We start from the raw sequence: 27,980 nt of genomic DNA on the forward strand, positions 1-27,980 counted from the left end.
TTTATGCTCAAATATATTTTATTTTATAAAACAAAGCAAAAATACAAATTTAAAATAACTTGAACTAACAATTTCTAACTGTAAAGCACGTATGAAGTAGTACAAAAATCAAGTGAAAGAGTCAAAATTAAAAACCGTGTTCTACTTAAAAAAACCTGTTTTTATATATACACAAACACCAAACAAATTAGATTTTTACTAGGAAAATCTATTTTTATAAACAGAAATACAAATTTAGATTTAATGGGATTGGTGTTTCTGCATTTTTTTTTATCACAAATTCGCTTAATATTAGGAATAATGCTGGAAAGTTGAATCCTCATGTCAGGCACAGCATCAAGTCTATTCCTAGATTTGGTTTTTGTTGCAGTAGAATACGAAGATCCCGTCTCACACAAATAAGTTGTAGCAAAAGGAAGGAGCACTCGAACCACACGTTTAGCCACATTAGGGTACTCTTCTATTAGGCTGCTCCAAAAATTATTCAGCGGAAGATCCTTAAACTTTTGTTTCAAATCAGAGTCAGAAATTAAGCCAATTAGGCTTTCATAATCATGCGCAGTAAAGCCGACTGGTTTGGCTGTAATTACAAACGGATTTCGAACCCAAGCATTATCACCTGTAGTTGTAGGAAAATATTCTAATAAAGAGGCCTGCAAGTCATGTAAGTGCTGTAAAATGGTGCTGGAAACTTCTTCATGGACTGTAGAATTTATTTCACTCAGAAATTCATGTACTGTAGGGATGCAGTCGAAGTTATTCTGTTCTACAGAAGATGCCCAGAATTCCAGTTTCTTTTTAAACGACGAAATTTTATCCATTGTTGTAAAAATGGTCACATTCTTTTCTTCCAGTGACAGATTAATTTCATTTAATTTTGCAAAAATATCTGCAAGATACCCAAGTCTCATTAGCCATGAGGAATTTGTCATTAAATTTTCATCCTGAATTATCTGAAGTGAAGAATACCAGTAGTTCACTACGAAGCTCAAAAAGCCTCACAAGCACTTTTCCTCTGGATAGCCACCTCACTTCCGCATGTAAAAGAAGCGCTTTGTGCATTTCCTCACACAACATTTTAAATAACCTGGATTGAAGTGGTCGAGATTTGACAAAATTGATAATTTGTACTGCTTCATCGAGCACAATTTTCAGATATGCTGGTATTTTTTTAACTGCAAGTGCTTGTCTGTGTAGAACACAATGGCTCTTTGTGCTTTCTGGTGCCACACTTATGATTCGCGTTACAGCTCCCTTCATCTTCCCGATCATTGCCCGAGCACCGTCAGTACATACATCAATACATTTTCCCCAACTAATTTCATGCTTTCTGATAAAATTGTTGATGCAGTTGAATATTTCTTCTCCAGTTGTGTTGCTTTGCAGAGATTCACATAAGAGCAGGTCCTCTTCAATAATATTATTAAATCTATACCGGACAAATACTAGTAGCACAGCAAGTCCTGAAACATCAGTGGACTCATCTAACTACAATGAATACTCATGGCAAATTTTCAGTTGGCAAACTAGCTCTTTTTCTATGTCATCGACAAGATCTTTAATATGGCGTGCAACAGTATTATTTGACAACTGTACAGCATCCATATTTTTACCAGACTGCTCACTCAACATGCACATTACAATATCTTTCGCACAAGGCTTGATAAGCGTTTCTCCAATAGTGTGAGCTTCTCTGGCAAGTGCTATACGGTAACTTACTCGATAAGATGCCTCTGTTGCACTTTTGTTGTCTGTTTTAGCAATTTTAATCACTGAAAGTTTACAATTTCCAAGTGAGTCATGCTGCTTCTTCTTGAAAAAACTTATATCTTTGTCTTTGTATTCAGCATGCTTGGTTTCCAAATGCCTACGAAGTTTAGCAGGAGCCAATGAACTGTTTGCTAGTATTTTGTTGCACACAACGCATTTCGCATCGGGAACATCTTTATTTCCAACACATGTAAAACCGAAAGACAAATAACTTTCATAATACTTTAGTTTCGGTCTTTTAACACCTGATTCTTCTTGTTTTTTGATAATCTTCGGTGGAAATTCTTTCACCTTGGATAACTCACTAGTACTAACAGATTTTTCAGCAACAAAAGACTGCAATTGTTCATCCTCACTTTGAAGTGTCACAATATTTTATTCGTTTATTTTGGCCACAGTGGGAGTACCAGAAGAACTTGCTTTTCGTTTCAAAGTTCCTTCTTTTAGCCACAAATCCATGGTGATTTAGTAACACTATTTAGAAACACTGATTTTTGTCAAATTTTGTTTGTCACAAATATTTATATTGTTTTGAGCAAAGCTAGTTTAGTTGTGCTTATCGCACACACGGTAAAGACCCACAGGTTTGAACGTGTGGAGTGAATATGTTATATTCACCATGGCGTAAAGAGAATGGTGTGTGCATACCACTGCAGTTCGCCCAACCTCGAGCAGAAGGGGTACGATGTCACTAACTGAAACGTGCCTGAAAGGGATAGACATCAACATGCTTACGTGCCACGTTCTCTTTACACCATAATATTCAATACGAGATCTATCAATAACTGTTTTATGTTAAATTATAGTCATTCAAAAAGAGTTGTAAACTACACTTCAAAAATGCCAAATTTAAAATTAAAAAAAATTTTTTTTAACTATGATTCTTTCACTGACCACCTATTCACATCGTGCGGAACACCAGTGTTCCACGGACCCTGTTTGGGAAACACTGAACTAAACAATCAGACCTCTCACTGCCACCCATCAGTTGCCAGAGATATGACAAATCTATGGGAACTTGCCTTGCCACCTTCTAGCCTCATAAGCAAGGCAGCTTGTCACCCCTCAACGTCGAGACACACAGACAACACAGACACACATTTTGCTCAGCGCCAGGCTGAGAAGCCTGAGCAAGGCCCAGACAGCAGCAATAATTCACTTTCCCTGGGCTGCTGAGCGGAGAGCAGCAACCCATCCGCCCCTCTGCGTACTGTCAGCCTGAGCTGTGCACCAGCTCCAGAAAACAGAGCGCGCGGGGAGGTGCTTGTTGGTACGTGCCCAGCACAGAGCCCCGTGGCTCAAGCCCTGGGCAGGAGAGCACCAGAACACATCCCCCCATAGCAGCATCTGCAGGCCAGCTGCCCTACGGACTGCTCCCAGTCCCTACGCTCTGAGAGACTGGAGCAGGGGCAGCTCAAGGCGCCAGTGCACCAAGTGCGTGCCTGGGGCGGCAAGCCGCGGGGGGGCGCCCTGCCGGTCGGTTCGAGGACGGCAGTCAGGCTGCCTTCGGCGGCATGGCTGTGGGAGGTCCGCCGGTCCCGCGGCTTCGGCGGCAATTTGGCGGCGGGCACGCCAAAGGTGCAGGACCAGCGAACCTCCCGCAGGCATGCCGCCGAATCCGCGTTACCAGCGGACCTCCGGCAGGCATACCGCCGAAGTCTGCCTAACTGCCATGCTTGGGGCGGCAAAAACCATAGAGCCGCCCCTGGCTGGAGTGTATTTTCCTGCCCTCCCAGCCTGTGGGCTTGGGCTTTCCTCTCTACTCCATGACCTGCTCCTCCCGGTAAGGCAGAGCTAACAATAAATAGTACAGCTTTCAATAGTTTGGCACACTATTTTCCAACATTAAACAAAAAGAAAATACATTTGTGTTAAAAATAATGCAGGCCAGGGCAGGCGTCTCATTCCAGCTTGTGCACGAAGCCATCCACGGTGGGGATCTCCTGGTCTCTTTCCTTGTGGGGATCTACCATGTGGCTGTACCTTTCTCCTCGGTGACATTCCAGAGAGGGACCCCAGTTAGCAGCCGGCCGGCAGCAGCTCACAATACGCTGGGAAGCAAAAAACACAGGATTTAATTTCCAGCTGCTGCTGTTTCTTTGCATGTTTTTATTCTCTTCAGCATGCTTTATTTGGTAATTTTTTCTTGCACAGTGGGGAGAAATCGAAACACCAACCTCCCCGCTGCTCCAATCCCCCACCTCAGGTTCAAAATCAAAGCAATCCAAATATTTGGTTACAAATCACAAGTGCCCAGTAAGTTCAGTTGCATTTAGAACCTGCAAAAGAACCTGCTTCAATACAGAAATAAGATCCCCCTCCAACCCCATACCCCTAGTTGTCCCCACCACCCCACGCTGGAACCCATACGGGGTAACATCAAACAATTGCACCCCCACTCAATGGAGACCCTATTTGGAAAAAAATATTTCCTGAACCCCCTCTTCAGCCTTCAAACAACCCCCCAGCCTCTACAAGCTCATCATCACAAGCAAGCTCCCCACAGACCAGGAGACACCAACTCAAAGCGGCACCAGACCCTGCCAGAACAATTGATGCAAAACCTGCAGACATATCTCCACTTCTACAATGATCAACAACCCCCACAACACACCTTTCAAGATCCATGGTCCTACACAAGCCTATCACAATGTGTGGTGTACCTCATCCAGTGCATTAAATGCCCAATTACATCTGTGTGGGTGAAACCCAACAATCACTACATTCTCGAATGAGCTCACGCAGGAAAATGAAAAAAAGGCAAAAACACCCTGTCACCTGTGGGTGAACACTTTCCCCAAAGCGATCACTCTACATCTGATCTCTGTCCCCATCCTCCAGGGAAATCTGCACAACACCTTCAAAAGACAAGCCTGGGAGCTTAAATTAATCACTTTGCTAGACACTAAAAACCATGATCTTCATAAAGACACTGGATTTATGGCTTATTACAACAATCTATACCTACTACTCCCCTCCCCTTTTTGTCCAATGGCGACAGGGGTGTTAATGGGCCATTTCACCTTGAACGGTCCCTCAGAAAATGTGCTAATTACTTATGCTAAATTATCGGTTGGACCCTGTATTTAGCTGTGACACTCTCACGACCTTTCCCAGGCCTGAAGAGTTCCATGTATCTTCAAAGCTTGTCTCTCTCACCAAGAGAAGTGGGTCACCCACTTTGTCTCTTCCTCAGTCCGAACCCTCCTTAACTACAGTGGGATGTGGCCCGAGTGAAGATGCGAGCCTGACTGTAGATTTGAAGTTGCATCATTCAGCACTGAGATGACAACGGAAGCAGTAAATGAGACCATGAAGATCAGGACAGACTGCATGTCTGTACCACAGGGACACACTGACCACGGCCAAATGACTGAAATTCCAAGGGAATTACTGATACCTTCGTCTGACAACCAGTCGGGCCAAATTCACCTCTGGCAATGCCAGGATTTGATTTGATCCAACAAGTTTGTCTGATTAATGTAAGAAGTCAGAGTCGGATCCTGCCCCCAGTAAGGTCACTGTGCGTGTCCCCATTAACATCCATCAGGGCAGCTGACACTGTGGCCCCATTGCAGCTCTTCTCTTCGACCTTTACCTGCCACAGATTTCCTGGCGCTTTCACTATTTTTACAATCGCGACAATGGGAATCCAGATGATGCAGAAGACAATCATGCACCAGCCCACAGCCGATCCCCACGCAGGGTATTCGACTGAGCCATACTTGGGAGGTGAAAATGTGACCAAAGACCAGCATAAAATCACCTGTTGAAAAAAAAAAGAGGGAGAAAACTTGACTAAAGCTCAGAGCGATTTGTACTGATTACAGAACACACAACTGACCAATTTATCTCCAAGAGAACCTCTGCTGCTTTGACAGAGATCTAGGTGCTTTCTGTAGACAGTCTCTGGCTTGCAGTTCAGGGTTTTGTTTCCAAATGTGGGCAGGCAATAAGAATGATCATGCATCGCCCCCTACTGACCTACAAGTATCCATTGACATGCATGCACACACGTTCTGTATTTTTTTATATTTAAACACCCGTGTTGCTCAGAAATCCACATAGCTCGGCAGGCACATTTCTCACACATTCGGTTTGCATGCACAGGCATGCTCTGAGGATGTGGAAGGGACGGCTCACTATACCTCTGTGCGCTAGTCGAATGTTTACAGGATTGGGGCAAAGAATGCTGAGTTAAGTTCTGGAGAGCATTCCTGCCCAGGTAAGATATTGACATTGAGCATTTCCTCGCGGGTATCCTAAAGAGATTAGAGAGAATGTTGTTGCTAGAAAGGGATCTGTAACAGTTGCAGGTGTGGTTTTTGGTTTTGTTTTACATAGTGCACATATTAAAGAGGAGAAGCACATGAGAGCACAAAGGAGCAATGATCTGAAAGAACCTGAAGAGTAAGGAATGTGGTGAAAGGGCTGGTTCATCCCAGGTGTAATGCCATTGGCCTCAGTAGAATTGTGTCAGGGATTTAGTAGCCCAAATCAAGTCCATCAGGAATGTGGGGAAGAGAAAGGGTGGGAACTGAGAGGAGAAATTTCAGAGTGATGAACAAGTATTCCATGTAAGGCCTTTGATACAAGGGGCTTCATATGAGGAAGATGAGATGGATGGTAGATTCAGAACTGGCTGGGAGCACGTTTGGAAAAGTCAGAGCTATTCTGCCGGGCACTAGAGCTGGTCTGAACATGGAATTTCCATCCCACGGGAAATTCCAATATCCCAAACTGGGACAAGCCAGGGGATGTGACAAAAAGGGGGAAGCGGCTGGAAACGTCAGCCCCATACACCAGTGGGGGAGCTGGGGGCCAGAACCTGCCCCGTGGCCAGAAAGCAGTCAGCTTCTCCAGGGAAGGGAACTCATGCCAGAGAGCTCCCTGCCCCGCCCCACATTCAGGTCCACACAGATCCTGAAACACTTCCCCTTCTGCTAAGGCCATACACCAGCCCTAGGGCTGCAGCAAACCCCACTCACCTCCTGCTGGGCAGTGTTGGAGATATGGAGACCTTGTTGCTCTCACTTTATCTAATGACTTAGTTGCCATTAGCCTGATCTTCAGGAATGGCCTTTTGGCTCCTAGCACTGCCAGTAACCCCTTGTGCGTTCCTTAACCCTTGGGTTGCTAGGCACTGGTCCAGTGCAGAGCAGCAACCCCGGGCTGGTTTAAATTTCAGCCCCAGTTGCGATGGCCAGGCACTGCCAGAGCCCCAGGGCAGCAGCCATGCCTCCTGTGCCCAGGGAGGGATGTTTGGCAGGGATGGCGTCTGAGTTGCCACACATGTGGAGAACCCTCAGCTGGCCTGTTACGCTGGCTTTAACGCAGGCTGAAAGGGGCAGCCCCAAATCTCTACATGGAACCTGTTCAACGTGGAATGAATATGTTCGTGGCCAAAAATTCAAAGTAGTTCGACCGTGATACTTACACATAAGAGAACAGGGGTAATGAAGAACCAGCATGCTCTCCACCACAGCCAGAACCACCAGCTCTTCTTTCCAATCATCATTTCAATGTCTTGGATAAATCGGTTTCCTCCTATTCAAAGATGGCCAGAGAGTGCACTGTAAGATCGGGGTCTAGAACATGGGTTTTATGATGTACAGAAAGCAATATGGGGAGCGCTACAAAGCATGGATGCATTGCTCCTTATAATTATATGTTCATGGAGGATCGGTCCAGAAATGGCTATTAGCCAGGATGGGCAGGGATGAAACCCCATGCTCGGAGTGTCCCTAGCCTCTGACTGCCAGAACCTGGGAATAGACAACGGGGTGTGGATCACTCAGTAATTGCCCTGTTCTGTTCATTCCCTTTGAAGCATCTGGCATTAGCCACTGTCAGGAGACAGGCTACTGGGCTAGATGGACCATTGGTCTGACCCAGTCTGGCCATTCTTATGTGCTAATGATTTGGAACAAGAGATATTTTTAACCATTGAGATATTATGCACATTTTTCTGTAGAATGTTTTGGTTTTATGTCTGTGATATGACTGGGATTATTTGCATTGCCACAGCTTGATTTTCCAGTGTCAGTGATTTACCATAAATCCAGCTAATGCCTATTATTTCCAGGACCGCTGCAAAAAGGATCCCCCATCCAGCGCAGAAATGATCCACTAGGTTAACCCAGTAAATTCCTGCCTGAAAAACAAACAACAAAGAGGTAGCTTTTCACCCAGTAACCTTTTGTATGGCAGTCCGAGGCGCTCATGCCACTGAATTAAACCTCAGTCTGGGTTTTTATTTAAAACCCCTGTTTCCCAGGGGTGGAAATCTCATTCATTGCACATTATTTCATTTAAATAGTTATATTTAACACAGACCAGTGCATTGTATGGCATACTCCTGATCACTATTGTAATAACAAAGCATATATAAAAACACACCTAACAGGACAGCGGGGTTCGAACCTGGGACCCTGGGCTCTATAACATCAGCTTTTGTGGCCTGAGCTAAAGGAGTAACACTAGCAGTGGGCTGCTGAAGTTGACTTTTATCCTCTGTTACGTACCAGCCACTAGAGGGGGACACAGACCTAGAAGTGCCTTGTGTGGGTTACACACAAAGATTATACAAATTAATCTCCTGAACTGAAGAAAAAAATTAAATCAACAGCTCACAGACACTAAAAGAACAGCTCACAAATTAAAAGCTGACAAAGGCTCGCATTTAAAAAATTAGAGTCATTTCAGAGGACTGGATTCTGCAAATACTGCCATTAGGATTTCTTGTATGCATAAATTAAGCATGTCCATAGGTGTTTGCAGAACTGGGGGCATGGAGGTCACCTCTCTCAGAATACATAAACACAGGACTATGCTGATAGTAGGGACTTGCTTGTCACATGGGAAAATGATTGTATTGTCTTGGACAAATCCCCCCCCCAGCTGAACTATAAGTAAACCCATTGCCAACAAAGAGTTAATGTTATACCTGAGTGACACAGATGAGACCAAGAAAAAACAGAAGCATGCATAATCCCAGGGTTACAGGAACCCTCATCTTTTTCATCACCTTGGGGTATATATCTTGTATGGTGGTTGTCACTGTTTCTGCAGGGGAAGAGAGACTTTTACTTGTTGGACATAGGCAGCAAAATGAAGAAATGCAGCTAACACTAACCAAGAGACATTTTGTTATTTTAAGCAGAACGGTGTGAATAACTGATTTTTTTGTTCACTGGCTGTTCTCAAAATAAATAAATAAATAAATAAATGCACGTCTATCCCGATATAACGCTGTCTTGGGAGCCAAAAAATCTTACTGCAGTATAGGTGAAACCGCGTTATATCGAACTTGCTTTGATCCGCCAGAGCATGCAGCCCCACCCCCCTGGAGCACTGCTTTACCGCGTTATCTCCGAATTCGTGTTATATTGGGTCGCGTTATATTGGGGTAGAGGTGTAATTGTCGACTTCAATCCACTTGAAATGAAAATTTTTCAACATGTTCAGCAAACTGAAAAGTTGAAAAAAAATCATTCTGCATTGAACAAAACATTTTGTTCAACCTGAAATTTTCAAGCGTTTTTAAAATTTCTTCAAAATAAAACTGAAGGAAATTTCTAAACAACATGTCATTGGAAATTGAAAAATTAAAATGTTTCATCTGGAAAATGCCAAAATGAAATGTTTGATTTTTGGAAGGGTTTGTGTGGGGTGGTGTCACTGAAACAATTCAATGAAATTGACACACATTCTTGAAATGTTTTGGTTATTCCAAATCTGCGGGTTTTTTGGGGGGGAAATCAACAATTTTGACCCAGCTCTAATGTCATGTTTTACTCACCTATGGAAGCAAACTGAGAGTCGAGCCCCAACAGTAAAAGCATGAAGAAAAATAAAAAGGACCAAAGAGGGGCGACTGGTAATTTGGAGAGAGCCGATGGATAGGCAACAAATGCCAAATCAAAGCCTGAAATAGAGGAGGAGAAGATACGTTATCATCGTGACCCAGTCAATGCAAAATTGACTCATTTCTCTTAAACTTAAATAATGGGAAATTATATCAGAACTTGGTGTACAAAGTGAGGTCTTGGTTGGGCAATTTAAAGACTAAATCCGACACCATTAAAATCAATGGAAGTTTTGCTATTGACTATAACCAAAGCAGGATGTAGCCTGAAATCGTTGACCCAAACTTCATCAAAGCTCAGGTTTATTAGCTGTGGCTGACTAGGATTGCAGAAAAATACTAACGACATTTCATTACTTTCATTCAGATTTGAATAGGCTAATATTACAGGCAGATCCTGAACGAGAAAGAATTCCAATAGCTAAACAGGAAGGTTTAGAGTTCTTAAATAGATGAGAGGTGAAATTCCCTCTGGTGAGAAGGTCTCGTCTTCCCAAAGGCTTGTGTGCTACTTTAGAACCACTTAAGCCCTACTTTTAGCATTTCAGTGGGACTTAAACTGTGCACAGGCCTTGGGTATGGGGTGAATTTCACCTATAATTTGGAAGATTTTCTAACATGTTTGATGCAATAGGACAAATAGAATCAATATCAAGCCTGTATTTTCATTTTTTAAAATGTCCTCTTCTATTACCTTATGTATCAATCTATCACTGCTCCTGCCCATCAGCTGAGATAAACTTGATACATAGGGTGGGATTTTCAATAGCACCTTAGTGACTTAGGAGCAGTAGTTCCATTGATTTATGGTGGACAGCATGAAGTCAACTAGTGATGGAAAACCAGGACAGAACATCCTCCTTCTTTCAAGCCTCTATATCAGGGGGCGGCAACCTTTCAGAAGTGGTGTGCCGAGTCTTTATTTATTCACTCTAATTTAAGGTTTCGCGTGCCAGTCATGCATTTTAATGTTTTTAGAAGGTCTCTTTCTATAAGTCTATAATATATAACTAAACTATTGTTGTATGTAAAGTAAATAAGGTTTTTAAAATGTTTAAGAAGCTTCATTTAAAATTAAATTAAAATGCAGAGCCGCCCGGACCAGTGACCAGGACCCGGGCAGTGTGAGTGCCACTGAAAATCAGCTCACGTGCCGCCTTCGGCGCACGTGCCATAGGTTGCCTACCCCTGCTCTATATGCTGAAAGTGCTTGGCATCAATAAACTACGGTCAGAGCAGCGAAGATTAAATAGGTTTAGAAAACAACTCAAGAGTGTGACAGACAAGAAGCCTTTGTGATGAATAGTGAGACTATCAAACAAACCTGAGTCTACAACTTCAGAGACGGGTCTGTCTGCCAGGAAAGCCATATGTCCCAAAACGGAGAATATCGCAAATCCCGCAAACACACTGGTGAGGCAGTTTACTAAACAGACAGCAATGGCATCGGAATAGCAGTTGTTATGGAACTTATTGTAAGAGGAGAGAGCGACCAGGCCCCCCCAGGCCACCGACAGGGAGAAGAATATCTGAGTAGCTGCATCTTTCCAAACCTAAAACAGAAATAATTTGAGGTAGGTTATTATATTATTTACCCCAAAATACTTGTTCTAACCCATTAGGAGTGTTCTGTAAGGGGTGCTGCCTTTTAAAAAAAAATAAGGTTATGTGAACTTTAGTGAGAAGTGCCATATATCAATGAACCTGGGGAGTGAAGATTCCTATCCAAAGGGCATGAAGGCTGGTCTTGTGCTTAAGGCACTGGACCAGAACCCAGGAGATCTTGATTCTATTTCTACCTTGGCCATTGACCTCCTGCGTGACCTTGGGCAAAGTCATCTAAATGTTCCGCATCTCAGTTTCCCAATAGGTCAGACCGGTGGGGAAAGTACTTTCCTACTGTGCAGGAGCGAGGAGAGATGTAATTCACTGATGTGTCTGGGAGGCGCTGAGATATGAACGTCATAGAAACACCAATACAGAAATAAAACAGACAGCATAGGCCGGCAATGGCGGAAGCTCCCACGCACATGGTCCCACCCGTGCTCCTCAGACTGGGACCTGGAAGAACTGTCTCTACTACTGGGGAGGTAGTCCCGGGTTACACCAACAGTTCAGCTGACGTGCACCAGACACCCATCCACTGAGAACCAAACGATCGATACTGGACACCAACCAGCAATAATATGGCAACAGCCATCGCTGTGACAGAGGAGAGATCTGAATGGACGGCTGAGTGTGAAAGGCTCCAAGCGCTGTCCCCAGCAGGGCCGGCTTTAGGACTTGCGGGGCCCGATTCGGCGGCGGTCCAAGTCTTCAGCAGCACTTCGGCGGTGGGGGGTCCTTCACTCGGCTCCGGGTCTTCCACGGCACTGAAGGACACCCTCTTCCCCCCCGCCGCCGAAATGCCGCCGAAGACCTGGAGTGGACCCCCTGCTGCTGAAGTGCCACCGAAGACCTGGAGCGGACTGCCACCGGGTGAGGAAAAAAAATTTAAAAATTTAAAAGGCACCTAAGACGCAGGGCCCTCTTAGGCGCGGGGCCCGATTCCGGGGAATCGGGGGAATTGGCCTAACGCCAGCCCTGGTCCCCAGCCCCTGGCCAGCCTTTATTATAGCATGCTAGGAAGAACCACACCTAAGCTTTGGTCTAAAAATAGGAGCTGATGTTGGAGGGAACCTCAGAGAAGATCCATGCTAGGAGCAAGTCTCCTCCCTTGCTCTCCACCCCCTATTCTGCCCTGATCTAACTTCCAGGGCAAGGCATACTTTTAGGTGACCAATCTAAAATTGAAGCTCAAACACTCACAAAACCTGCAGATAAAATGCCTTGAAATGCATGCCAACCAAAGCAGGCAGCCTGTAGCGGGGTGAGCACCCGCTCCGGCCCTGGAGGGGTTGGAAAAGCCCTGCAGAGGACTAGGGCTGGGCAAGGCAAAACCCTGGCTGATTGGGGGAGTGGCTGCAGCTGGGGCCACGCCCCAAACTAAGCCACTGGGCCTTATAAGGTGGCCAGGGAAGGCAGAAGCAGCAGCCTCTCTCTGACTTGAGAAGGAGACAGGCCTGGCTGCTGGGGAACTCACCCAGGGGACCTAGAGGGAGGCAGGGCTGGGGAAAGGCCTAGGCCAGCAACTCCCCAGGCTGCGGGGCCTAGTTCTAGGCCCACCTAGGTATTGGGCTTGCAGTGGGGCAGCCGGAGGGTGGGTAAAGGCAGCCAGTCCAAACCCCTGTTGCCTGTGATAATCGGCTGATAGACTGCAGTCTGCCCCAGGGCGCGGGGGCTAAACAGAGACTCGCAATAGCCACGACTGAGGTGACGTGGGGATAGGCGGTGGGGAAACCCAGTAAGACTGTGGGAGGGTTCTGCAGAAGGCAGAACTTGAGATAAGGGCACCGGGGTCCTGGGAGGGACACGGGGGCCAATGGCAAGTGGATCACCAGCCTGCAGAGGGCGCTCCTGGGTCGAAGAGCTAATTCCTGAGGACGACCAGCAGGAGGCGCCACAGGGGTGAATCCAGATCCTCGACACAGCCCTAATACTCACTCTCATGGCGAGAACTTTATCACCGGGCCATAGGGTACATCCATGGCTAGCGAGTAAAGTTACACACGCCAGAAAAGCGGAGGATGGTAACACAGAAACCTCAGCTGTGGTTGTGATAGCAGGCAACCCTATCCAGACCCCTCTTTGTTCAAATAATGCGGCAGACTTGCCCTTTTTCTGGATAAATGGGCTCTAGGTGGGGATAGAGGGTTTCGCTGTAATTGTGGGTTTCTGGAAGACATGATCCAATCTTAGATACTCACTGGAAGGGAGGGATAAGAGGAGTCTGTCTGGTTAAGAAGGAAGCTATTGTATTCTGGAAACCGAGCCACATGCCAGTCTTTATAAACGTTGAGATTGTGTAATTACCAGCTGATCTAAGCAAGAAAATATTTTATGCTTTCAGAACCACCCCGAGCCTCACCTCTGCCTCCATCAGCTTTGTGAAATTGGATTGTGTTCCAATGTAATACTCAATGCCATCCCGAGCGCCTTCCAGGGTGGCACCTCGGACAAGCAGGATAACGAGGACAACATATGGAAAGAGAGCTGTGAAATAAACAACCTGCCGAGAGAAATGGAGGGAGAAGCATGAGGCTTGGGGGAAAATGCTACATAAAAATGACCAGGAAAGGGCCTGAACCAAACCTCTGGATCCAAACAAACCATTCACTGGATTCATTTCTGGGCTGGAAAAGTCTGGATTCAAGTCTGGACGTGACCGTTCCCTGGTTCATCTCTACAAATTACCAGTCTGGATTCATAAACTGTACACGCCAATGGCAAACAAACCTCGTCCAACCTGTCCCAGTGAGCGCCCCAGGACCTGCCCAAACCAGCTGGCTATTTACTAAAAAGGTTGAACAAAACGGTGGGAGCAGATTTAGTTACTGAGCAAAGGGAGTTGTAAGCTCGTTGGGGCAGGGACTTTATTCGTACAGCGCATGGCGCAGCGGGGTCACGGGCTATAAACTGGGACTCCTAGGTGCTACCACAGTACAAATAAACAACAACAACAACAACAACTCTGGAGGTGGCACTCCCTGCAGGTTTCACTGTCATTTACCTCTGTAACTGAGGCAGATTAGCTGGTTATGCCTTGCCATAGCATTGCATCATGCTGTGGCCTTGCACCACAACACACTGGCTGCACTGGCTCCAAGAGCCGCTTTCTAATTGCCCAGGGGACACTCCTGTTCTGATGCTGGGAGAGACGGGCTATAGGCCAAAACCCAGAGCCAGTGCCCAGCACCCCTAAAAGGAGGAAGGAACTAGAGGCTGGAATGGAAGCCGGTATGGCCCAAAGAGACGGGAGACGGGGACAAAAATTGTGTTGCGGAGACGAGTGAGAGGCAGAGAAAAGTGATGGGGAAGCAAGGAGAGAAGGAGACAGACATGGGAGGAAGGGAAAGAAAATCAAGTTTGCTAGTTGCAGGGAGACAGAGATCCAAGAGAGAAGACAGAGACAGATATTGGGGAGGGGGAGAAACTGAGCAAGGAACTGGAGGAGCCAGGGAGAAGGAGAAACCCATGGGAGCAAAGAAAGAAGAATGAGAGAAGAACGGGGAGTCAAGAAACCAGGCAAGGGGGCCGGGCCTCTCTTAGGAAAATGAGTAACAGTCGCCCCCGACTGAAAGCCTCTTTAGCCCCAGCGGATCCTCCGTCACTCCTGGCCTGGGGAGAGGGGGATTTTCAGGCTGGTTGTGGAGCCTGGCTGGATGGGAGGACTTGGGGTTATGAATGAAAGATCCGTGTGCACTGCTCAGAGGTGTGGCTGCAGCAGGCCCCAAGCCAGCTTTCAGCCAGCCTGCTCGAATAACACTGGCAGAGAGGCCGTGGCAGGCCGGGCTAGCCGCTTGCGTACACCCCCATGGTCGGCTGCTGCGGCTTCTCTGCTATTGTTACCGGAGCCAGCGAGACCAAAGCCAGCGTCTCCGGTGCTGCAGTCACTCCTCTGACTATGGTATAGACATCCCCTGAGCACCAACGAGGCCAACCCAGCAGACGTTGCCCCTCTGGCTGCAGCACTGCTGTGCGGTGACGTCTCTCTGTCCAGCTGAGCTGCAGGGCCTGGACTGACTTACCAACTCAGAGCCTGGGGGCTGTCACCTGACTTCAGTGGGCCTGAGTCTGAAAAAGGTCCTCACGCCTAGACCCTGACTACAGCCTGGAGGGCTCCCGTTGACAGAGACAGGAGTTTACAGTGCAGCAGGAAGCGGCGTGTGCATATTTGTCCGCAGGATCGGGCCCATGCTTTCAGGCTAAACATAGGTAATCTGTAAGTATCACAGGCATGTGCATATTGCGTGTGTGTGTGTGTGTGTGTGCGCGAGTGCTGTGTGTGTGTGTGTGTGTGTGTGCGTGCACGTGCAGTGTGTGCGTGTGTGTGTGTGTGTGCGTGCACGTGCAGTGTGTGTGTGCGCACGCGTGCGTGCATGCTTCACAAGAGACCAGGCTATAACAGGAACTCAACCGACGTCTCTCACGTGATCATAAAAAGCCCCAACAGCATCATTCCTGGTGGGATAAGGGCCCATTGAGCTCGGGTCAGGGTGGCAGAATCAGGCGTCATGTGCTTTATACGTGTCGTGTAAAATATGAGCAAGCGGCAGCGGCAAAGTCAGACAGTGCCTGTGTCATGGGCTAGTGAATCAGGGCCTAACCCCACCAGGTGCTGAGCTGCCCTTGAAGTTGGGATCATCTCCCGGCAGGATCAGTCCCAGAAATCTAGCATGGGTTCCTCCCGACTTACCTTTCCTGAAGATTTGATCCCTTTAAATAATGCAGCTCCGACTATCAGCCAGGATAGGAGCAGGCAGAGGGCCAAGTACCAAACAATTTCACCCGTCTCGTCCAGCCCGCTGGAGCGCCGAAGGGCCACTTTACTGAAAGCACAGAACATCGTGATCAGCATCGCGTCGCTTGCACCAGGGCGTGGCAGCTGCTGGCATGAAGAGCCCACTGATTATCCAGAGCCACCTCTGGAGAGGGGATGCTCATGTCTGTCTAGCTGGTGATGTCACGCCCATGCATCAACTTCCATTGGTGCAGAGCCTGTCAGCCCCCCTCCATCCCCGCCTCCTAGCTGGGCTCTTAAATGTGTCCGTTTAAACTTTTAAGCATCTGCTGATTTCAAGCAAGTACTTAAATTCCATTGACTTTCCGGGTAGCAGGCCAGGCTGGGAGTGATGGGAAAGGTGGCTTCTTTGGAGGCTTCAAAGAAAAACCAGTGCTTTCCTCTCACCCCTGCCTCGGATTGACGCTCAGTAGGCGGATAGACACGACTGTGCTGATTTTCAAACGATAACCTTACTGCACAGAGCCAGCTCGGGTTATTAACTAAAAGGACGAGCCCGGCGCTGCCAGGCTGAGAGGAGTTGGAGGAAAACACCTCTCCAACGAACCGGCTAGTCTTTCCACTCATTGCCAGCTCAGTTACCATTAGACAAATGGAAGTAGGTAGATTCCAATTTAGGGCCAGATTCAGAAAGTGAAGGAGCAAGTGGCCAGTGGGGTAGTACTAGGAGAAAAACACCTTTGTGTTATGGGCTTTTGTGCAGCTCCAGGTGCCTGGGTGACGGACACCATAGAAAAACCTAAAATAGTGAAGGCAAGAGTGGTTCTGAAAGATCTGTATTGTAACAGCAACAAACTGCGCTACGGTGAGCACTGATTCACTAGTGATACTCTCCCAGGGTGTCTGGAGCCATGCGGCTTCTGGCCCCATGTGAACTGATGGCATGCTAATGCACACCCTGGCAGGGCTTATTACTCTACTAATCATCAGACAGCAGTGAATCATACCCCTAAGTGTGGCGTATGCAGGTGAAACACCTGCACATTATGAAAACTTACCTGTCCTGAAAAGTGCTCTGCAATGACAGGTATATAAAAGGCAAGTGGACTGGCTGAATATTTTCAACATCCTAATTTGGGATAAAGAACGTGCCTTATGTTCGGGAGTTTAAGGGGAGAAAACTTCCTCAATTTTATTATTTATTTCTTAGTTATACGTTTGTTCTTGTGCTTCTCTGTGACTTGTGTTACCTTTGTCACCCCTGATTCAGTATTTAATGTTTTCCGGACACAACTGCTCAGCTTTAGTTAGCAATCCCATGAGCTTGGCCCAAAGCTGTTTCTAGAAAGTGGTATGAGTTACACCAGGATCAGCAACGTTTGCCATACGACCCGGGCCAGTTTGTTTACCTGCCACGTCCGCAGGTTCGGCCGATCGCGGCTCCCACTGGCCACGGTTCGCCGGTCCAGGCCAATGGGGGCTGCAGGAAGCGGCGCAGGCCGAGGGATGTGCTAGCCACCGCTTCCCGCAGCCCCCATTGGCCTGGAGCAGCGAACCACGGCCAATGGGAGCCGCGATCGGCCGAACCTGTGGACACGGCAGGTAAACAAACCGGCCTGGCCCGCCAGGGGGCTTACCCTGGTGGGCCACGGGCCAAACGTTGCCGATCCCTGAGTTACACAGAGGGTTTCTCCAAGCCCCACACAGCACATACTGATTTTAGCAATATAAAGGTGGTACTGTATACTCACTTCCAGTACTGCTCACTGGGAAGCTGCACTTGTTTATACGCTAAGCTGCCATTGAGACAGGTTAGATTGTTGCTGGTGACATACGAGTAGTTTGTATGAATGATTGTCCCGTTTGGTAAGGTCGTATTGCAATCGCTCACTAAAAGAGAAAGGGTTGTTAATGTTCAGTGGTGAAATTAGAAACAGACGTTGATTACAGTGAGTGCCTTTTTGGTGCTGTTACGGCTTCAGTGTGTATTCTTGTGGTAACTACAAACAGACCCCAGCCACCACTTTCAGAGGTGGATTTGGCTCCCGACCCAAACACTCCCAGGTCTGGTGTGTTCAGTTCTGGGAACCTGGCTGGACTAATGTAAAGACAGGAAATGTTCGCCATAATCAGATCTGGGTGCGGTTAAGATTTCCAGCTCTTTGATAATGTAAGGGCCAGATCCAGTATTTCAGTTCACACTTATCTATAGCAATCCCATATCACACTGATGGGAACAGACTGGCATTATTCCTAGTTCTCTTTAAAATGTACGGCAAATCTCCTGGCTACAATTTAAGCCAAACAAGCGTTGATCAATGCATTAAATGCACTATCAGCGAGAGGATTTACTTGACGTGAAACCCTGGTGAAATTGTAGTGCAGAATTTTGGGGCAATTTGTCTGACTTTTATACCAATCCAGCACTCTTAATATGGGGTGAAACATTTTTTTTAGTCTTTAAAATGAGAATCTCCTTGAAATGTATAAATGTAAAACTGTTAAATAATATGTCAGAACTGCAGTCTGTGATAAACTATTAAACTTCATTGGGGGATGGGAAATTACCATTTTTAAATCACGCGTGCACACAGCCAATCAATAGCCTGGAAATATTATCTAAAGACATGATGAAACATGAAGCCAATGTCCATCCAACACATGATGTTAACAAAGCCACACATATAGGATACAGGATTTTGGAAGAGCCCCAGGTGAATGCACTAGGTATGCATTTCTGTTGCATTAGGACGGCCATGTCTTTGTCACGAAGCACTAATGAAATTGCAGTGCGGTATTTTGGGTGATTTTATACCAGTCTAGAGATCTGTTATTCTAGGGAAGGAGGAAAGATGGGCAGAAAGGCAGAGAGGAGGAGTCATTCTAGTTCTCAACAGATCACATGGCCAAATGCTACAGGCAGATAGAAAGAAGATCAGTCCAGGTGTCAACTGGTTGTCAAGGTAAGGTTTCCAGACAGCATCATGGCCAACTAACTGTCCCACTACTGCCCTTTTTCATGTCTTTTGTTTATTACTGGGAAACAGAAGCAATGGAATTATTCCTAGTAATAGTGTGGATTATTTAAAAGTACCGTACCCACAGGTGTTTTGCTGCAATTTTCATCTGCCCACGCAAAGCAGTCCGACCACGGCAGTACACTTTGGAAGGAGGCAAACAGATAGTAGAGGGCATAGGCAATGATAACATTGTAGTAGACCGTCACCAAGGTGGTGATGATGACCATCGTGATTCCCACTCCTAGAAAAGAGAGCAGAAGTTTCATCATCCAACTCAAACACAGTATAAAGAGAATGTCAATCATCAACTTCAGTGAACTCCACATTTCTCTACCCCTCTGCCTGTCTACCAGGAAGTAGGGTGACCTTTGGGATTTACAGGTTGCAGATTGCAATAAATAAAAAAAGCCTCAACATTGCTGAAGAGTTGGTGGGAGAGACACACTACATTTTAATAGCTGTAGGGAATGTCGTCACCCAATCCCAATGCTACATACCTCCTTGAAAATGTAGGGGAGGAAGGGTCAGTGTAATGCAGCAGGAGGACGAAAGTAACTCAGCCAGAGGTTAGGGGAGTACAGGAGTGGGTGGGTGAGGTTCTGTGGCCTGCGAGGTGCAGGAGGTCGGACCAGATGATCACAAGGGTCCCTTCTGGCCTTAAAGTCTACGAGTCTGTAATGTTAGTGTGTGGAGTGGCACAACTGAGGACGAAGATGCTATGGTGAAGAGGGCAGAATAGGAACAGAACAGAATACAACATCTGCTCAAAGGCAGTCCAAGCCAAAGAGAGGAGACCAGATTGCACTGGTTCAGATACCGAGGGGAGTCCAGTGCTGAAGGGAAAATTTGGACATAGCTGATTTCTATAGGCACGATGCGAAGTCGTGTCACTTCTGTGTGTAAATAAACTAACAGCTTAATCTTACTGATCTTTCTTAGCAGTAAGACTAAGATCATTCAGGCTAATCTGTTAGGTTATTTACATCATTTTAAAGATAAATATAAACAACTTGGTGAAGTAAGGGAGAGTCTTCTGCATTCCACATTGAGTTAGGGGGAAACGACACCATGCTAGTCCAAGAGTCCATGTTAGCGTTAAAGAACCAGGCCAGCTCACATACGGGAAGCCCAGTTAGGGAGGGGATGAGATCAGATCCCAGACTACCAGGAAAGAAGGAAACGGTGGCAATAGACTGTGAGCGGAAGAAAGCGGGGGATGTACCACATCACTCTCTGTAGCCAATACAAGGAGCAATGAATCTCGTGCTAAAGGGAACCATGTCCAGCTCTTTGCAGCTGAAGAAAGGATTGGTGAAGAAGATAGACAGGAGGGGAAAGGGAGGGTTCATCACTAAAAGAAATTTGTTTAATATAGGAAAATTGGGGTGGAAAATATCGGTGCTAATTAAATGGAAAAGCAGAACATCAGTGGAGAAGAATTACCTTCATTCCTTTTACCCTGGACAGTAACAAACAGAGATGGGCTGAAGCCACAAAATTAGGGACTGGATCCAGATTTTGAATATCCCAAATGGGGGTTTGGATCTAGGGTTTGGGCCAGCTGTGTAGAAAAATCAGAGCCATTTGTGAAGTCTGGGTGAGGTTTTAAACTTTCTGTATCCCTGAAGTTCAATGGATTTTGGTCTGGGTGTCTCGAAATAAAATGAAAGGAAACGTATGCAAAACTGGGGCTCATCGCATTGTTTGTGGAGATCTCATTGCGATTGCTAGTTGCATCAGTGAATGAAAGACAGCATCAAATAGTGGTTTGCAAGCACACTGCAGCTTTTCCTTTGTCAAAAGGAACTTTGTGAGTTTGAGGTCAACCTACCAAACCTTTTCTAATGATCTTGGGGAGTATATATGACATATGTGTTTACACACACACACAGCCCTGGTTATTTCCATAGACCCAACTGCCTTTGGGTTGGATCCAGGACCGGCTCCAGGGTTTTTGCCGCCCCAAGCGGCGGGGAAAAAAAAAAAAAAAAGCCGCGATCGCAATTGCAATCGGCAGCACTCCGGCGGCAGCTCAACCGCGCCGCTTTCTTCTTCGGCGGTAATTCGGTGGCTGGTGCTTCCCTCCGAGAGGGACCCGCCTCTGAATTGCCGCCGAACAGCCCGACGTGTCGCCCCTTCCCCTTGGCCGCCCCAAGCACCTGCTTGCTGGGCTGGTGCCTGGAGCCGGCCCTGTTTGGATCCATCCTTCTTTTCATCTTGTGCAGATTTTGAAAGCTTGTGTGCAGTGCCTGCTTGTTTCTGGTGAGTTTTGAGGCAGAAACTGGTCAGGAACAGTAAATGCCTGGACATAACCCCTTTTTGTTGTCTACTAATACACAGGATCAGTAAAGGCAAATAAAGCTCGTAATATGATTAAAAATGTAATGTCCTTATTCCTATCTTAATGCGGCTGGGTGGTCAGGAGGGCATGCAGGCCCAATCATGCCCTCGTTTATGTCCATCCTTGTTGGAGCAGAATGGATGCAAATAAGGGTGGAATTTGCCCCGTGATCCTGATTCCCATATGTGTGGGATGTCTCTGATTGCCTCACAGACCACACTGCTGGAATAGAGGCCCAGGGGCATAGGCGCGTAGGTGCATAATATGGTTCTTTACACGTGCAAGTGCCGATCTGAGCAGCTAAATGCAGGATTTGCATGTCTCATGCAGATCCCTATTTAGCATATAGAGTGAGAAGACATAGCCAGTAAATGAGAAACAATAAAGTTACATTGACACGCTGGAAAATTGCTGCTTCTGATGTATCACATATAGTGCCTCTCATACAGTACATACTAGCCCTCTGAGTTTGGCCATCCATGAAATGGCATGACACTCCATGTAGAGTCTAATTTACGACCCTAGCCAGAAGCATTATGGGGAAGTTATTAATCCACTTTTGACTATCAGAGCAACAAAAGAAGATCTATAAATAAAAAAATAATGTCACTGACCTTGTAAAATTGGTAATATTCTCCACACAGAAACTGGCCCCAAACTGGCAAACTGCCCCAGGGAACATTCCAAAAAAAATAAAGGTAAACCAGCTAATGCCAGCATAGTTGTGTAGGGTATTAGAAAGGCACCTGTGGAAAATAAAAAAACCTATTATACCGGCACAATTCGACTCCTTTTTGTATAGCCATATATGCAAATATACCAAAGTGGTTTTTATTTTATACAGAATGTACAGATTGTTTTTTTAAAGGACTGTGTTCTGTAAAATCAATAGTATTTGCAGAGGAAAGCGGTAATTACTCGTTGGAGGTCTGATCCAGGTTCCAGTAAAGGTAACGTTAGTAACATAAGCATGGCTGTTATGTAAAATAAAATTCTCATGTATTTACTTCTTTCACAATGATAGATTCTTTAATTGCCTGTTAACTTGTCTATCCAGAGATGTTTGCTTGTGTCACATGTTTGCTTGTCCCTGATATACCTTCAGGCATGACTATGAATTGTGCCTATGGCCACAACTGAAAATATATTTCATGGGAAAAGATCAGTAGGCCAGAAAGATGCTGAGGTGGCTCGATCTCTGAATAACTTATTTAAAAGGCTAAGATTCAAGGCACAGTACTAAAGGCCCACCTCAAGGCTAAAACGGTGAGCCTTTCATATTTTGAATAAAAGGGAATAGATGTTCTTGCATAACATATATATGAAAGTTTTTAAATTATCTAGTTTCCCCCACCGGCTTTTTACTTTCAGTAATTGCTCACAGGAACACTGTAATGTACCTCAGCCCAAGATTTAGATTTTGTAATTTAAAAATAAACATTTTATAAAACCAACTATTAATAAACATTTAATTTGAACTTTAATGATTTAAGCAAAATAAAATGTGCACCACATTGCACTCACAAATCAGGTCCTTAGACTTCCACATTACGTCAGTTCCACCTGCAAATCAATGTAGGCTCAAAACTGCATCCATGGTTATTTGCACCTTGGATTTTCACACACACATAGAAAGGTTGAATGATCAAAGACCTGACCTCATCTCTTTTTTATTTCTATAGGTACCAAGCAAATGTACAGAGCTATATAAATACTGATGATTAGAATCTGCTGTGTGCACTCCCTTGCCTGGAGCGGCTCAGCATGAGTCAGATACTACCCCTATGAGTAAAAATAGCTCGATCTGGTCCATCATATAAACTACAGTAATTCAAAACTAACCTTTAACACTCATTTTAGACACTGCACAATGCCTCTAACTGCTTCTCCTCTGCAGCGCTGCCTCATGTTGCCACAGGCACCGAGATCACTGAGCCACCCCGCTGGGCTCTGCAACTTAGAACTGACGAATTTTTATGGCACAACTTTTCTTTTGTGAAAATAAGGATAAAAAACTGTCCAACACATACTGCTCTTGTCAGGAAGACAGAGGCGATATCTAGCTGGGTATACTCTTGATTTTGTTTGCATTCTACGGTAGCTTATGCTTTTACATTTAAAACAGAAATGAACAGTTTCTTCTTTGTACTTAGTGGTGATTTGCACTCACTGTTAGAATGGCCAGAACATGGAAACGTTTGTAATTTGTTTCATATGGCTGACTTCTTTCTGATACGGAGCCTCAGCTGGCCCTTTGCATGAATGCTTTCCGAAATTCCATGTTAAACGGGGGTCAGGGACATCGGTGCTGGAAATAGGGGCGTTGGGGGTGCTGCCACAGCCCCTGGTTTGCAGTGGTTTCCATCATATACAGGGTTTATGGTTTGGTTCAATGGCTCTCAGCCCCCACATTATACACATTGTTCCAGCACCTCTCATTACTGAGATCTATTGTACTATGAGAAGGACCAGCATTTCATATTTGCTGTAGTGCATAAGTGTGAGAGAGAAACAGCACCCGGTAAGAGAGCGGATATTCATGCATGTGCAGCTGTTCATCTACTTTTTCTCTTCACCCACAGAGGGGTTTAAGATAAACTAGGGACCCAATTTGGCAAGATATTTAAACACATGCTTAACCTTAAGCATGTAGTAACCCCACTGAATTCAAGCAAACGACTCATGTTTAAAGCTAAGCAAATGCACACATGCCTTGCTGAAGGCACCTGGCCTTACAGGCAGAAGGATACAAAAAATAGTCCCAATAAAATATTTTTAAATTCTAAAATATTCCTCAGATAGCTGTTTTGTTCCATATACAAAAAGCCATGACAGTGCAGTGTGACATACTGATTTTATTCACATTCGTTTGGGACTAGAATTCTGCTTCATCACTCATGAGTAATGCAACCAGGCCAAACACATGCCAATAAAAGATGTATGCCAAGAATGCCACTGTGTATTCTATATATCTATACTCAAATATCTGTATGTAAAATTGCATAATCTGGCTGTGTTGCACTTACAATATAAACACCCATTGACCTTAAATGGGAGTTGGACTAGGCCCTAAGGCACTTAGCTTAAACACCTGCCTTTCCCACCTGAAATAGAATCTCAAACCTCCACAAATCACAGGACAGGCCAAAGTTTGTCTATCCTGCCTCTGCATTCAGCGAAGTGATTCACCAGAGATTTGTCAGGTAAAGCCAGTCACGTGGTTCTATCAAGGCACCCATGGAATGTAACCTCGTAATGAATAGATTAGAGACCTTTATCCTTAGTCTTTGTTTGGGGTAAACTATTTTTAATCCAGGTAAAAAAGGGGATGCCACTTTAAAATAGGCCCTTTAAAATAAATAGGCATTGAGCATCATGTAGTGTGGGACGGTTTCTAATTGGAGTGTAGCATTGTGAAGTATAGATAAGTGTAACCTTCAACATTTACATCAGAAACAGCCATTAACAACAAACAGAATAGGCTCTACGTCAGGGATGCTCAAACTTCACTGTACCGCGACCCCCTTCTGAGACCAAAAATTATTACTCGACCCCGGGGAGGGGGACCGAAGCCCCCCGCCCACTGCCTTGGGTGGAGTGGGGGGAGGGGGGAGTCAAAGCCAAAGCCCAAGCCCAAGGGCTTCAGCCCCAGACAAGGGGCCTGTAACCCGAGCCCTGCCACCCAGGCCTGAAACTCCCAGGCTTCGGCTTCAGCCCCGGGCTCCAGCAAGACTAAGCCAGCCCTGGCGATCCCATTAAAACAGGGTCGCAACCCACTTTGGGGTCCCGACCCACAGTTTGAGAAACCCACAGTGTCATTTATTTCAGGTCACATCACAATTACTTTTCTCTGTGTTCTTTAAAGCCTGTCCTGCAACTCTTACTCACATGAGTAACCCTCTCTCAGATGACTAGTCCTATTACACTGACAATAGTGAAGCGGGGGTGTCTCCAGGCCCCAGGCCAGCAAAGCACTTAGGTAGGCGGAGAAGCACATGAGCAGTCAAACTAACTTGAAGTCTCACGCATGTGCTTAAATGCGTTGCTGGACTGAGGCCTCAGGAATTACCAAATGCTGAGAATATTGCGGTCTGGTTGGTTACCCAGCCCTGGCAGTAAGTTAGGTCCACAGAGCACTGGAATGGGAGTCAGGAGACCCGGATTCTGGTTTGGGTTCTGCCACTGGCTCATTGCATAAGTCTGAACAAGTTACAGCCTCTCTGTACCTCGTTTTCCCATCTGTCTGATGGGGGTGCTTCTCTTCTTCTCCTTGCTTGGAGAGCCTCAGATGGACATGACTAATTAAGTGCTAAATAGGTTTAACATTGTATTAAAGCTAATGTTAAAATTATATAATACACAGGTTGAGAAAAGAGTCTCTATATATCTGGGCATAGTGCAGGGGTGGGCAAACTACGGCCCGAGGGCCACATCCGGCCCATCAGACGTTTTAATCCAGCCCTCGAGCTCCCACTGAGGAGTGGGATCCGGAGCTTGCCCCACTCTGTGCAGCTCCTGGAAGCAGCGGCATGTTCTCCCTCCGGCTCCTACATGTAAAGGCAGCCACAGGGCTCCGCATGCTGCCCAAGCCCCAAGCGCTGCCCCCGCAGCTCCCATTGGCTGAGAACTGCGGCCAATGGGAGCTGCAGGAATGGCACCTCCAGACAGGGCAGCATGCAGAGCTACCTGGCTGCGCCTCTGCTTAGGAGCCGTCCTCGCTGCTGCTTGAGGTAAGCGCCGCCCAGACCTGCACCCCTGACTCCCTCCCACACCCCAACCCCCTGCCCCATGCCTGATCCCCCTCCCACCCTCTGAACCCCTTGGTCCCAGCCCAGAGCAGCCTCCTGCACCCCTCATTCCCAGCTCCACCCCAGAGTCCGCACCCCCCAGCTGGAACCCTCACCCCCCACACACACACCCTGCCCCAATCCAGAGCCCCCTCTTGCACCCCAAACTCCTCATTTCTAGCCCCACCCCAGAGCCCTTCCCCCTCCTGCACTCCCACCCCCAATTTCATGAGCATTCATGGCCCGCCATACAATTTCCATGCCCAGATGTGGCCCTCGGGCTAAAAAGTTTGCCCACCCCGGTACAGTGCTTAGATTATCCACAGATACAAAGTTTGTTTAAAAACACATAAAGTACATATAGTACATAATCTGCGAGAACCCAAATGTAGATACATTTAACCATACAGTTTAGATATTAGACTCCAAATACTCGGGGACATCACTCATGAAATGTTATACAGAGAGTTGGTTGTAGAAAGCAAATATAGAAATGAGTGTAGATTGTCCCTCAGTAATTGAGCATTTAGGATGGGTTGTCTCTTAGTAGTTATAACCCATCAGGGAAGTATTTCAGTTACTTTCCTGATAGTTACACTATCGTCATTACCTGACAGGTAAGGAGTTTGGAACTGATACTTCACATTTTCCTTCTGTTCCTAGCACCCTGATCCACTTCTCACTAGAGATGGGCCACCCCCACCTTCTCCAGGGTTAGGGTTTGGGTTTAGCCGATGATAAAGGCTGATGCCGGCTGTAACGTTCATTCAAATCTGAATCCCAACTTCTCCAAAAGCTCAGGGATGTTTGGATCTGAGATTCGGGTTTGAGAGGGTCTAACAAATAGCCCCGGGTACTCAGGATCACGCTCTCCTCAAGCAGGGAGCTTGGGGACAGCCGGTGCGTTGGGTTTGGGTAGCGCACTGCAGAGAAAGGGCAACACTCACCCCCTCCGTTCTGGTAAGTGAGGTAGGGGAACCGCCAGACGTTCCCCAGCCCCACCGCGTAGCCGACCATGGACAGCAGATAGTCCGTCTTGCTGGACCAGTTCCCACGCTCCGAGTTCTCGTCATCCTGCCCCGCGGGGGCATCTTTCCCCTTCGACAACGTGAAGTCCTTGGGGAGCAGAGAGGGGGAAATCACCACGGGCCCTGGGAGCTTCTCTGCCGGTCCCATCGACCGCGCCAAGAGCCCCGCGGCTCCGGACCCGAAACGTGGAGCCGAAGGGAGAGAGACGGAGCCCCGACCCCGGTGCTGACCGTGTTTCTGGGGCCACCCGGCTCCCCGGCTCCATTGGGTGCCTCGGGGCTCCTGCCCGGGGGTCTCGGCCCCCCGACTGCACCTTCCCGGGATCTTGAGACCTCTCCCCGGCTGCATCTGCTCAGGGACCCCGAGCGCCCCCCGGCTGCACCTGCCCCGGGTCCCCGAGCGCCTCCCTCCCGGCTGCACCTGCCCCGGGTCCCCGAGCGCCCCCCCCCCGGCTGCACCTGCCCAGGGGCCCCGAGCGCCCCCCCCCCGGCTGCACCTGCCCAGGGGCCCCGAGCGCCCCCCCCCCCCGGCTGCACCCGCCCCGGGTCCCCGAGCGCCTCCCTCCCGGCTGCACCTGCCCCGGGGTTCCCGAGCGCCTCCCCCCCGGCTGCACCTGCCCAGGGGCCCCGAGCGCCCCCCGGCTGCACCTGCCCGGGTCCCACCTTCTTTTTCCCGCAGCAGAGGCGGGCGGGCTGTGTGAGTCTCCCCATGCGGCCGGCTCCGTGCGCTCCCCAGCCCGAGTGAGCGGCGGCCGCGGGGCCGGGCCCTTTATCCGCCCCCGTGGGGCTGCCCGGCCGTGACGAGCGCGGCGGGACCGGGGCTGCCC

At 47.2% G+C, this 27,980-nt stretch overlaps 1 protein-coding gene across 1 annotated transcript; it reads right to left on the reverse strand.

Moving 5' to 3' along the window:
- On the reverse strand, positions 1–27,980 carry SLC6A14 (solute carrier family 6 member 14). Its single transcript, XM_065556787.1, has 14 exons — positions 27,817–27,980; positions 27,073–27,241; positions 21,953–22,084; positions 19,077–19,238; positions 17,729–17,867; positions 15,933–16,065; positions 13,605–13,745; positions 10,962–11,190; positions 9,572–9,697; positions 8,717–8,835; positions 7,825–7,924; positions 7,208–7,317; positions 5,369–5,536; positions 1–3,821 (listed from the first exon to the last, which is right to left on the reverse strand). The coding sequence occupies exons 1-14, from the start codon at positions 27,862–27,864 to the stop codon at positions 3,672–3,674; spliced, it is 1,926 nt and encodes a 641-aa protein (XP_065412859.1). The 5' UTR covers positions 27,865–27,980; the 3' UTR covers positions 1–3,671.

Source organism: Chrysemys picta, chromosome 9 (assembly GCF_011386835.1).
Source record: "Chrysemys picta bellii isolate R12L10 chromosome 9, ASM1138683v2, whole genome shotgun sequence".
Taxonomy (NCBI): Eukaryota; Metazoa; Chordata; order Testudines; family Emydidae; genus Chrysemys; species Chrysemys picta.

What these genes read in the sequence shown, in the direction of transcription:
- SLC6A14 (XM_065556787.1), bottom strand. Translation starts at nt 27,864, where the DNA reads ATGGGGAGACTCACACAGCCCGCCCGCCTCTGCTGCGGGAAAAAGAAG. An exon ending in CACTTACCAGAACGGAGGGG is followed by an intron (nt 22,085 to 27,072) that starts GTGAGTGTTGCC and finishes TATTTTCCACAG; the next exon opens with GTGCCTTTCTAATACCCTAC. An exon ending in CCCAGTGAGCAGTACTGGAA is followed by an intron (nt 16,066 to 17,728) that starts GTGAGTATACAG and finishes CTGTGCTTTCAG; the next exon opens with TAAAGTGGCCCTTCGGCGCT.